This window comes from Coffea arabica, chromosome 9c, assembly GCF_036785885.1.
Source record: "Coffea arabica cultivar ET-39 chromosome 9c, Coffea Arabica ET-39 HiFi, whole genome shotgun sequence".
NCBI classification, from domain to species: domain Eukaryota; kingdom Viridiplantae; phylum Streptophyta; class Magnoliopsida; order Gentianales; family Rubiaceae; genus Coffea; species Coffea arabica.
The window spans coordinates 41,234,820-41,248,239 of NC_092326.1; the positions used below are offsets into that span (position 1 = coordinate 41,234,820).

At 34.5% G+C, this 13,420-nt stretch overlaps 1 protein-coding gene and 1 pseudogene across 1 annotated transcript; both read right to left on the reverse strand.

The window, feature by feature from the left end:
• Window positions 1-4,964: 4,964 nt before the first annotated feature.
• Window positions 4,965-6,543, reverse strand: LOC113709038 (polygalacturonase-like; annotated as a pseudogene).
• Window positions 6,544-11,065: 4,522 nt separating this feature from the next.
• Window positions 11,066-12,845, reverse strand: LOC113709037 (exopolygalacturonase-like). The gene is made up of 4 exons (XM_027231787.2): window positions 12,713-12,845; window positions 12,242-12,553; window positions 11,618-12,133; window positions 11,066-11,523 (listed from the first exon to the last, which is right to left on the reverse strand). The coding sequence occupies exons 1-4, from the start codon at window positions 12,842-12,844 to the stop codon at window positions 11,278-11,280; spliced, it is 1,206 nt and encodes a 401-aa protein (XP_027087588.1). The 5' UTR covers window position 12,845; the 3' UTR covers window positions 11,066-11,277.
• Window positions 12,846-13,420: the final 575 nt, after the last annotated feature.

The window sequence follows — 13,420 nt, forward strand, 5'->3', positions numbered from 1 at the left end:
TGCGGGCCCTGAATAGGGGGTTGATCGGTGGACGGGGATTGGCGTGTAGTGGAGTTTATTTGGACTTGATATTACTTGAAAGTTGACGGAGTGTCAACTACCACTTGACCAAGCTGGAATGGAGCCGTAATATGAGTACTGTATCCTTATATGTGAATGTGAATCTAATATTACTTGGCTAGCTGAAGTACTATTTCCCTGATTTGATTGGTTTGCTCGCTATTTCACTATTATTTTGCTATAACTTGGTTGTTGACCAATTTGATATTTGGGAACTTCACTGAGCTTTGACTTACCCCGTTAGTTTGTTTTCCTTACAGGGGTACGAGCGACGCGAGAGACTTGTAAAAGACTAGTGTAGTCTTTTGTTTTTGATTTTCGACTTTTTAGTCTTGTACTCGCGCTATTCCTCGAATGGAACATGTTGTACTTAGATTGTATACGTTTTGAACTAGTTTGGTGTATTGAGACTTTGTACCTCGATTCCTATCAATGTAAATTATAAGTTTGAATTGAAAATGTTATTTATGGTTTATGGATGTGTGTACATGACTCGATTGAGATAGTGAGTGAGTCCTGGCGAGAGTTGGGCAGGCGGTCCGCCGAACCCTTTGGTACGCCTTAGGGGGAGGTGGGGTCGTCACAGATTTACTTCTTTTGTTTTGGTTTAATCATACCGAAGTTGTTCAATTAATTTAATTTTGTGGCCACATGGCATCTCTTGGTTGAAGTTTTCACTTCTCATTTCTTTAATGTGGGATTTTATTTTCTTGTTTGGAACTTTTTTATGGAGTAGCCGGTTTGTTAGTACCATTTTCAGCAAAAAAATAGAAAAATTAACGTACATCAATCACAACTAGATATATATATATATATATGCTTCTGCATTTTTCTACATCAATTCATGTACATTTGTCTATTTTCACATCAAGATATATTTTGTGAGATATAGACGGGTGCATAGAATGCAGAACAAGAAATTTGATCTCTTGATCTATACCCAAGTATTAAATCTTTTTTGGTGACCAACTATTTTAGAAATAATTGGTTAGATAAAATTGTATGACTTGAATGAGTTTGTTCTCGCAAGAAAACTTGCTAGTCAAATTTCAGTTATAGAAAATTTCGTCAAACTAGTTGAATCTATATTCTTACCCTTATTCCCTATCTAATTCAATTCTTGCTCCCTTGATCAATAGCAAGAATATGTTTACTTGATAACCTTCGCAACCGGGATACAAACTTATAAAAATAGATTTCAACGAAGCATCAACAAAAATTCTTATACTGCCACGAGAAAGATACTCTCGGGGAGAAATATATGATTGAAAAAAGCTCTAACAATTTATAATTTGAAAAATACTAAATTATGGTGAAGAGTAAAATTTATGCCGAAGAGGCAGTGGTCTGGTAATAAAGTTGAGGTGTCAAACTTAGACGTCTTAGGATCAAATTCCTTTACTCTTCTCTATTTCTTAAATTCTACTTTTTCCTTACTAGAACTTTTTTTTAATAAAAAAAGAAGGGAATTTACAATCACTTTAGCCAAATAACCGTGGCATATTTGACTATGTTTCATGTTCTTTAACAACTGAACTTGCCATTGAACATCTGTATTGATGGAAGGTTGAGGACCTAAGAGGTAAAAGCTCTGGATTCAAATCTTCTTTTTTCCTTACCGTTCCTTAAATTTCACATTCTCTCCACTAGAATATATATATATATATATGTAGCTTCTTGTCGAATCAAAGGTTACGCATGACATACGTACAAGTTATCCATTAATGCATATAATCTCTCTTTTCCATTAATGCGCACAATCTCTCTTTATAATCAAACTTGTTGATGGATATAATCTCTCATCAAACTTGTACGTATGTCATGCGTAACCTTTGATTCAACAAGAAGCTACGTGTACTTGAGAGTGAACAATTGCCACCCTTCCAGTTCTAGAAAACTACATGAAAGACCAAAATATTTTGCAATATTGTCAACATTTTACTTTATTTGTCTCCCAACTTTGTAAAAGCATCCTATATAGTTGCCCCCTTCTCTATCTATAATTTTATTAAATGCCTCACACTAACCCCTTGGAAACTTACAAAGTTCACACCTCTATTACATTTCCTTCTTAGCACTACATTCTTCTTTCCTTTATATAAGAATATTGAACTAATTACTTTGGAAAAAAATTACGGGATGAATTCTAAATTAAATATGGATGCCACTCTATAAGGGAAAAAATTTCAACCTTTTTTTAGCTGGAAAACAATTAGGCTAATTAACTCTACTAATAACCAGTAAGTTGACGATAGTTGGAGTGGGCACGGATTGGGTATCCGTCCCGTTCAACATTTGGCTGACCTGACCTGCATTTTGTGAGTTAGCCATTTTCTGACCCTTACCCGCCTTGCATATTAGCGAGTATCTGCTGAGACAAGGTCAGATCAACGGGTACCTACTTCGTTTCTCTTATCATTTTATTTTTTTAAAAATAATTTATACTAATTTAATTTTATATTTTACACATTCATCTAAAATTTAATACAGATTTCTTTTCTTAAAAAAAGTCTCTCACTAAGAAACAAGCATGCGAAGAGAATACAAGATAAATAAAAAATTAAAAAAATTTAAAATCAATAAAAGTTTGAAATAAGTAGCACTTTTTTTAAATATATGTTCTACATTAATTAAACTCTTTTCTATAAAACATAAGATCATGGCCGCTAAAAATTAATTTTGTAAATAAACTGTAGTCTCTCATATTTGTAATGCAATTTGTTCAATGAAATTGTTTATTTAGTTCTAAAAATTGTTTTATAGTATGTGTATAAATAAATAAATAAATAAATATATATGCGGGGTGGGGCGGGTACCTGTAAATTTTTAATTATGTGACCTAAACTCGCCCCGTATTTTAGCGGGCACCCGACTCTCTCTTGACTCGATCAAATAATGTATATCGGATATTCTAATTTTCGAATCGAATCGAATCAGATATGGCAGGTTTTTGGAGTAGTAGATAATTTTACCCATCCTCAGACAATAGTCCTTTTCCCCAAAGGTCCTAATTCCGCAATTGCTTTAATTGCCGAATATACTTTGACCTACGCTAGTTGATGGCCGGAGGCAAATTATCTAAACTTTATATTTAAAAGGGATTACAACGAACATCTGGAGATGTGCTGGGTCTCCTACCGGAAAAAAGAAAGAAAAGGACAGGTTCGTGTAACTGGCTCAAAGATTATTTTATTTTATTTGCATATTAGCCTCTAGTCCTGCCTTAAAGTGGAAGAATCTAACAAATTTCCAATCTACGATAGGATTTTTAACTAGTCATTAGAGAAACAGGTGTCCATGTGGCATCTGCTGCAGAATTTGCTTGATTTAATTCCAAACAGATTGACAAATACAACATGGATCCAAAGGTTTGGAAAGCCCTTGCGGGGAAAGTGCATGTCAGAGAAGCAGCCCGTAGCAGTTGTGGGCCGACCTAGGCTGCTTTTTTTTTTTTTTGTCATTTGTCACTTAATATCTATCTCCTACTCTATTATAATCTATATAGGGGAGAGGCCTAACTGGGCCTACGGGAGCATGTGGGGACTGAACCACCACCTGATCAGACGGGTGCATTACACACCCGTCTAGATTTTTTAGAAGAGCCACTCATTGTGACAATTGTTGGGAGGTAAGTTGATCTCCCATCCCACCAAGCCTTGCCAGTAGCCCACTATATTTAATTTGTTTGGTCATTGTGTGCCGGCATTTGCCAACTGCATTTAATACTTCCCCCTCGTCCCAGCTTGCCATTAAGCTCGATCAATAATAAAGCACAATACTCATTAAGCATGCTTTGCCTAATAATAGAATTTTTCTAATAGGTGTTTAAATGGGTACTTGTTAACATATTTACATTCCACCTAACCTATCAGCCTATCGTATATACACACATTTAAACACTTTTTCTCTTGCATTTTGTACATTTTCTCTTGCATTTAAACCTATCATATAATTACAATTTTCTCTTGCATTTTACACTTTTTTTTAAATTAATCCCCTTATATTTATACACTTTCCCTAAATAATTTTATATTTCTAAAAATCTAACATTTGAAATACATTTTAGCGACTGCCCATAGAACACCCGTTAAATATTTATACTATTCTACTTTAAATATTTATACGATATAAGATGCTTAGAGCTAATTATATATAAGGCTCAGCCTGAAAAGTACTAGGGTTGTCATTACTGTAACAAGTTGTGAAAAACAAATGATATACCAAAGAGAGGCATCGTTGAAGAAAGAATCTATTCAAGCACATTTAATAGAATTAATAAACGTATTTGCGGTGGAGTGCAACACTAACACCCGAAATACCATGGCAAAGAAGTGCAAGAAAACAAGAGTAACAAACCCAAAATTTTTTTTAGGGGTTAAGTGCAAAGCCTACATATTTATGACCCCTTTCTCATTTTTTTTGGGTATTACCAAGTCCCTTTCTCATCAGTAATTCATCTCACAATTTTTTCAGAAGAGCCAAAATAAGATGGTTCAAGCCCTTCATGAGTTTTCTATTCAAGAAAAAATTTCCAAGTAATTGGAATTGACTTCTTTGAGCATATTATTTTACAACTCGATTGGCCACCCTAAGCAAATTCAGGAACCAACTTAGGCTTGTCCACTTGTGCAGTTGTGCTGCAGTTTATCATTTGGTACACAGATAAAAGTACGTACCACATTAATATCGAATAACCTCAACATTGCAACTTAACTAATTAAACATGCTCCCATTTTCATGGAGAGCTCTACAATTGATCTCGGATCAAATATACATGTTTTTTTGGCAAGGGGCATTGGCTCTTATCTAAAACATCTAAAACGTTTTCTTTAGTCCAAAAAATGGGGAAAGAAAAAAAAAGGAGGAGAAAAAATTTTCGAGCTCCTTCCTAAGCTTGTGGGAATTTAAGCAGCTTGAGCAGGAATGGTGGTATTGGCACAGATTGGAGGGTTCAGCTTACCACTCAGAGCTGGCTTAACATTGGCACAATTGCTTGACACATTCCCTTGATTGCCATTGTATGCCAAGTCAATGTCAGCAACCTCTACACTCTCGCATGGGATACTCTTACTGCAAAGAAGAGTCACAACAGCTGGTGTTGCTGAAGTGCCAGTGATGTTCTTGAAGCTAACCTGAGCAATCTTAACACTTGATGGGGCCTGTAAATCAAAACAACGAGGAGAGAAAAATATTAGCTCGAAAAGAAATGCACTTTAGAATTTGATTGTCTTAGCATGCATGTTTTTTAACTTACAGTGTTTGTGCATTGGTTGTTTGGGCAATATTCTTGATCAATGATCATTGGATTGCTGACATTTTGCATGATAATACCTTCAAAGTGCATATTGGTGGCACAGCCACTTTTAGAAGCTGGCCAGCTCTTTACTCTTACACCATTTAAAGTACCAGAGATGATGCAGTCGGTAACAAAGATACCCTCAACAGGCAGTTCATTGTCATACCTTCCAAGACTTCCAACACTGATTCCATGGCCAGGTCCACATGTCACTTTGCTTATGTTAACTTGTTTGGCACCATCACCAATTGAGATGCAATCATCCCCGGTTCCTATGTTTGAATCTGTGATGACTACTCCAGTGGAATGTCCAATGTGAATACCATCAGTGTTGGGACTGTCTCCAGGTGCTGTGATTGTGAAGTGTTGGAATGTTACATTGTTACATCCGAAAAGATTCACGTGAAACAGTTTGCTGTTTAAAGAAGTTAGGTCACGGATGACAGTATTGTTGACGAAATTCAAGCTCAAAGTCTGCAATTTCAAGTTAAAAAAAAGTACAACAATTCAGATTACTAATTGAACTCGTGTATCGTTGGCAAAACATTCATAGGCGTGTATTCAATGTTGTAAAAGTTGGCTCACATTTGGAAGTTTGCTGCATTCAGTTTTTACACGACATTCATTTTGGGTCCAAGCTTTGGCTCCTTGGCCCTCCAAGGTACCACCTCCAGAGAGTGTCAATTGGTCAACGTACATAATTGTCATCCATTCCTTATCCTTGCTTATTTGTGCAGGATCTTCGGTGCTTTGATGGTGCCTTGTATTTGAATCTCAACGGGTGCTTTGCAAGGACCTACAAGGCTCGGTTCTTTTAATAAAAATGTGCCCTTTGGAATCAAAATTGTAGATGCTGTTGTAGAATTACATGCTTGTTTCCAAGCATCCGCCAAAACCTACAACAATGGCAAATCTTTTAGAGCCTAATTGTGTATTTCAATGGGGACAATGCTTTCGACAAATCACGAACTTTTCTTCAATTTCTAGTGAATTGATCAATCCACCAGCTCGATTTCGATGTATGAAGCTTTTACATTAAGATTAAGATTAATTACCTGGCTCATGTCAGCACTGCCATCAGGTTTTGCGCCAAGTTGAGTGACATCAATAGGTCCAGTTTGGGCCTGGACAATGCATGTAAAGAATAGCCATGAACACAACAATGTGGTGCCAAGTGCTCTTGCCATCTTTTGCTCTTTTTTTTTCTTTTTTCTTTCCCACTATTTGCGTTTGCTTATCTGAATAGTGTAATCTTAACTACATTTGTAGCCTTTTTATAGTGGTGACAAGGAGTTTGGCACCGTTAATTACCAAAATTTATGTTTGTGGTTCGTAAGAGGCTCGAGTGTTGTGATTAGAGCTGTAAACGAACCGAATCGAACCGAGTATCTCATGTTTGAGCTCTGTTCGTTAAGCAGTTCGAATAACGTTCGTGTTCGTTCGTTAATTTTCGAATTCCAAACTTGTGTTCGTGTTCGGTTCGTTAAGTAAAATTCGTGTTCGAGTTCGAGTTCGTGTTCGGCTAGTTTAACATAAACGAGCCGTTCGCGAATATGTTCGAAATGCTTGAATCCAAATTATTTTATGCTTTAAATATGCCATGCAAATTATTAATTATTCTTAAAAATAATTAAAGTATTAAGTGACTAAATTCTATTATTCATTAACTATATAACTAACATTAACATAAAAACAACAAATAAAACAAAGAAATTTGCCCTCCAAATATAAAAGTCCAGCCATAAAATTAACCCTAAAATTTGTCAAATGATAATTATGTCTATGTTCACAAACGTTCGTTAAAACTCGCGAACATACTCGTGTTCGCGAACGTTCATTTAGCATGCTCGCGAACGTTCGTTAAAACTCGCGAACATGTTCGTGTTCGCTCGATTATTAATCGAACAAAAAAATTCGTTCGAACTCGGTTCGTTTAAAATTTCGAACGAGCCTTTCACGAACACGAACGAGCCGAAACGAACCGAGCTAACGAACAGCTCGGTTCGTTTAACAGCTCTAGTTGTGGTATAGTTGTGGCTATAACTTCGGTTACCTTTCTTCCCTTTCTCTATCCAACCATCTCTCGCTTTTTGATCTCCTAATCTGGTCAAAACATCTACCTAGTTGCTACTTTCATCTTATATTAACTAAAAAAGGTTAATGAAACTAGTGAATAAGGGATACAGTATGGATTTTTCCAACGTGGGTGGTTCTCCTTATGGTTAATGGTTTACAACTTTGAATAGTGATTTGAAATCTTTGGAGTTTATAGTTCTTCACAGTAAAGTGATTAACAATGTGCTAAACTAATAGGATTATTGTATTAATAGGATTCCAAAATTATCTAAATTGGGCTTCTTGGAATCAGATTCTTTGAAATAGATGATATTTGATTTTAGAAATGTTTATATTGGTATGTGCACATATACTTTTGCAAATGGTTAATTTCTCTATCCTCCTTTGAGGTTTGTCATAAAACGAAGACATCCGTCGCAGTAATTTGAAAAACTACAATGACTTCCCTATTAAAGATTGTCAAGTCCTTTTCCTTTATTTTGATTTTTGACTATACGTAATTCGACTGTGAAGACAATATCCCACCAAAAAATTTAACAAGGACAATTTGGGTGTTTGTAGTATATATACTTTATTCTATTATTACCTCAAAGCTAAAATGCTTATTTATCAACATGTTAAAATTGAAGAGTGTAACCTCATAAAACTAGGGGTAGCGTTTTGTTAAACTTGACAAACTTCAAAAAAGGCTAGTGTAATATAACCTTTTGTGAATCACAATTGATGGACGAGATGCCCATACAATACAAATACACAAAGAATCAAGATTCAAGGTAACTATGTCGTATAAAATGTGATTTAACAGTTTCTTTTTTCCATTTTTAGACTTTGCATGAGTTCATATTTTCTCATTTTAAGTGAAAACATGAACATGTTCTTGTTCCTAATAGGCAAGTTGTTAAAGCAAACATCTTTTCCCCAGTTTATACATGAACGTAGACATTGCTTAAATTTTGGAAGGTCAGACAACACTGATCGCATATACGATTATGATGTTTGATCAAGATTCATTTCAAAAAGCTATCAAATTTATTCATCAACTTGTAGACACTAATCGAATTTCTTTATTTATTTTCGTCTGAATTAACCTCAAGAAACTTTATTGTTTTTCAATGAATAATATCTACAGTCTCTGGGTGCGACTAGCTAATTGCCAGTCAAGGCAAATTTCTCAAAATAATGGTAAAACAAAGTATTTGTAGGGCTTTGTTCTATTCATCTCATATTCTAGCGTTGCTATGCATAAGGACCGCACATCTCATGCATGGCGACGGGCTAAATTTTCTTTTTCTTTTTTTTTAATAACTTTTTTAAACCAACCCATGTGTGCAGACATATTTTTTTTTTTGGCAGTCTAGTCCTAGAATCCTAGAATGTAAAATGTCTAATAAAAAAAGGAATAGTGTAGCTACGCATATCATGTATGGCTACACATTGATTTTTTTTTTTAAATTTTGAGTGCGATTACGCTTTGAATGATTATGATTCTGATCCAAAGAGGAAAAAGAAAATTTAAAGCATCTTTACTTAGAGTAATATATCTTATGCTTTTGGTGCCAAAAGGGAAAAACAATTGACAATTTGAAGTACTTCACTTGTAATTTATATTTGTCATGGTAAAACTTTTGAAAAAATCGTTCAAAACATTTCTCATATTTTGTAAAAAGACTTTTTTTGTCTCTCACTTTTAAAAATGTAATTTTTTGTCTCTTATAAATTCACATTGGTCAAATTTGGTTCTTATCTAAGTTTTCGACTAGTTTTTGGTTGGAATTCATCACGTGTCTTGCACGTGATCAATTTTTAGGGGAAAAATTATCAAAACAAAATTTACATAATTTGATCTATAGTTCCTTACATTTTACAAAATGAATTGTTTCGTCCCTCACATTTCACGAATGAATTTTTTCATCTCTCATTGACCATGTGTACGAATAGTTTTTTTTTAAATCCATATATATATCTATTTGGTTTCATCTGAACAGTACGAATAACATGTAATATATCTCTTTTTTATTTTAATTAAACAAACTAATTGTAGTTGTATACATGATATTCAATAGACCTATACACGAGTTTAATAACAATTTTGATTTAAACCCATAAATATATATATATATATATTTGATTTCACCATGTGAATCTATTCAATAAAAAGGGCATGCTTATTGTTTTTTTAGCCAATGATCTATTGAGTATATAGGTAATCTTGAATTATTGCTAACGTAATTAGTTCTTTCCTAATCCACCTAGATAAGATTATATTATCTCAAAATGAAACATGCTATATATATATATATACTAAATTTACATTATCAACTTTATTAGACACTATTTCTATATTTTTCATTTTCTTTGACCAATTTTTTTTTAAAAACATTATTTAAGTTTGAAGTACCAGATCTAACATTCTCCATATTATTTTTCATTTTTGTGGTTTTTAGATTATTCATAACTCCAACTCTAAGACACTGCCATCTTTTATCCAAGTTATTGTACACTCATAATATTATGATGCTTAATAATTATACTATGATATTTCTATCAACAAAGCAAAACTGTTAAGTAGGAAAAATGAATTTGCACATCAAAGGGTGGGAATAATAATAGAGTTTATATCAAGGGCTTAATCTGTATCATTATTCTATGGCAGGTCATTTGTATAAAGGAATTGGCTTTTTGGATTTGTGTCATTCAATGTCATTTGTTATACTGCGCCACCCACTTAATCCTTCTCCACTACCCACCTAGCAAATTCATTTACCTACCAGACCTGTGCGTTGTTCAACTTGATAGTAAATGACAAACAAATTGTGAGAGTTCAGTTATTGGGTTAACTTTGTACATGTGAAAGTAGATGAACAAACACTTTATGTTTTTCTTTGGACTTGGTTGCCTGAATTTGTTTTGCCAAGGAGAAGTAATTCTTTGCGTAGAAGTTGTATGCATGCTTATCTTTGTTATTATTTCTTATTATGCAAGAAAAAGTTCGATAATGTTGCAATCACTGATGTTGATGCAATGATTATGGGAAGGCTTCAAGTCGAATCTTGAGACTGATAGTTGGGGACAAAAAAAATATAGGGAGAGATGAGAGGATAGAAAATAAAAAGTTCATTAGCATTGCAATAAAGTTGCTTAATATGAAGTAAGATGCAATGTTTTTTAACTTGAATAGATGTATTTTGTTTGAACATGAGCAATATGCATTCTTTTGGGTGTAGTGTTTATTAACAATGGGGTGCAAGTAATCCTATATATCTTATTGTTCTTGACTACAACGGTTTATTGTCATTAGTTTAAACTTCATTGGTAGACACAGTTGGTTTTCTCTCTTTTTTCACTATTCTTTTTCTTTAATTTTAAATACGCTCCAACACAAAGAACAAACAAAAAGTTCTTTTTCCCAAAAGTACTTTTTTAATAGGGATAATGATAATAAGTAAGGAAGTTTGATATTCAACATAACTAATGATGAAGTGTATAGTAGATAAAAGTTTTAGTTGGGAATGTGATAATTTAATGACCATTACAAGTTAAGTTTCCTATTTGTAATGGACAATTTCATCTTTGTAACTATTGATACAATTAATTGAAAAACAACAAACATAATTATAAGATGAAGGGTATAGGTTACGGTAAAAATTGAGACAATATTTTATTTGCTGTCAAAAGTATCAAAACTTATGATATTTTCATACAGAGTATGGATTCATCTAACAGAATTACTTTTTGAATGGATTCAAAAAATAATAAGACCTGAAATATATTTTCAGAAAGGGGGAAAGAAAAAAGGAGAAAAAAAATTGCAAACTCGTTCCTACACTTGCAAAAATTTAAGCAGCCTAAGCATGAACGATAGCATTGGCGCAGATAGGAGGGTTCAGTTTGCCACTGAGAACTGGCTTCACATTGGCACATTTGCTTGACAGAGTCCCTTGTTTGCCATTGTATGCCAAGTCAATGTGAGCAACCTCTACACCCTCGCATGGGATACTCTTGCTGCAAAGAAGAGTCACAGCAGCTGGTGTTGCTGAAGTGCCAGTGATGTGCTTGAAGCTGACCTGAGCAATCTTAACTCTTGATGGGGCCTGTAAATCAAAACAACGAGAAGAGAAAAAAATTAGCTCGAAAAGAAATACACTTTAAATTTGATTGTCTTAGCATGCATGTTTCTTAACTTACTGTGTTTGTGCATTGGTTGTTTGGGCAATATTCTTGATCAATGATCACTGGATTGCTGACATTTTGCATGATAATACCTTCAAAGTGCATATTGGTGGCACTACCACGTTTAGAAGCTGGCCAACTCTTTACTCTTACACCATTTAAAGTACCAGAGATGGTGCAGTCGGTAACAAAGATGCCCTCAACAGGCAGTTCATTGTCATACCTTCCAAGGCTTCCAACACTGATTCCATGCCCAGGTCCACATGTCACTTTGCTTATGTTAACTTGTTTGGCACCATCACCAATTGAGATGCAATCGTCCCCGGTTCCTATGTTTGAATTTGTGATGACTACTCCAGTGGAATGTCCAATGTGAATACCATCAGTGTTGGGACTGTCTCCAGGTGCTGTGATTGTGAAGTGTTGGAATGTTACATTGTTGCATGCGAAAAGATTCACGTGAAACAGTTTGCTGTTCAAAGAAGTTAGGTCACGGATGACAGTATTGTTGACGAAATTCAAGCTCAAAGTCTGCAATTTCAAGTTAAAAAAACGCAACAATCAGATTATTAATTGAGCTCATGTATCATTGGCAAAACATTCATATGTGTGTATTCAATGTTGTAAAGGCTGGCTCACATTTGGAAGTTTGCTGCATTCGGTTTTAACACGACATTCATTTTGGGTCCAAGCTTTGGCTCCTTGGCCATCCAAGGTACCACCTCCAGAGAGGGTCAATTGGTTAACGTACATAATTGTTATCCATTCCTTATCCTTGCTTATTTGTGCAGGATCTGCAGGTGCTTTGATGGTGCCTTGTATTTGAATCGTAATGGGTGCTTTGCAAGGACCTACAAGGCTCGCTTCTTTTAATAAAAATGTGCCCTTTGGAATCAAAATTGTAGATGCTGTTGTAGAATTACATGCTTGTTTCCAAGCATTCGCCAAAACCTGCAGCAATGGCAAATCTTTTAGAGCCCAATTATTTATTTCAATAGGAACAAAGCTTTCGACAAATCACGAACATTTCTTCAAATTCTGGTGAACTGATCAATCAACCAACTCGATTTCGATGTATGTAGCTTCTGCATTAAGATTAAGATTAATTACCTGGCTCATGTCAGCTCTGCCATCACGTTTTGCGCCAAGTTGAATGACATCAATAGGTCCTGTTCTGGCCTGGACAATGCATGTAAAGAACAGCCATGAACACAACAATGTGATGTCTAATGCTCTTGTCATCTTTTGCTCTTCTTTTTTTTTTTTTCTTTTTTCTTTCCCACTATTTACGTTTGCTTTATCTAAATAGTGTAATCTTAACTATATTTGTAGCCTTTTTATAGTGGTGACAAGGAGTTTGGCACCGTTAATTATCAAAATTTATGTTTGTGGTTTGTAAGGGGCTCGAGTGTTGTGGTACAATTGTGGCTGTAACTTCGGTTACTTTCTTCCTTTTCTCTATCCCGCCATCTCTCCGTTCTTGATCTCTTAATCTGGTCAAAACATCAACCTTTTATTAACTAAAAATGGTTAATTAGAATAGCGGATATAGGATGGATTTTTCCAACGTGGATGGATCTCCTGATGGTCAATGGTTTGCAACTTTGAATAGTAATTTGAAATCTTTGCAGCTTATAGTTCTTCGCAATAAAGTGATTAACAATGTGCTAAACTAATGGGATCATTGTATTAATAGGATTCCAAAATTATCGAAATCGAGTTGGGAATGTATTAATAGGATTCCAAAATTATCCAAATTGAGCTACTTGGAATCGGATTCTTTGAAAGAGATAAATTTTTATTTTAGAAATAATATAT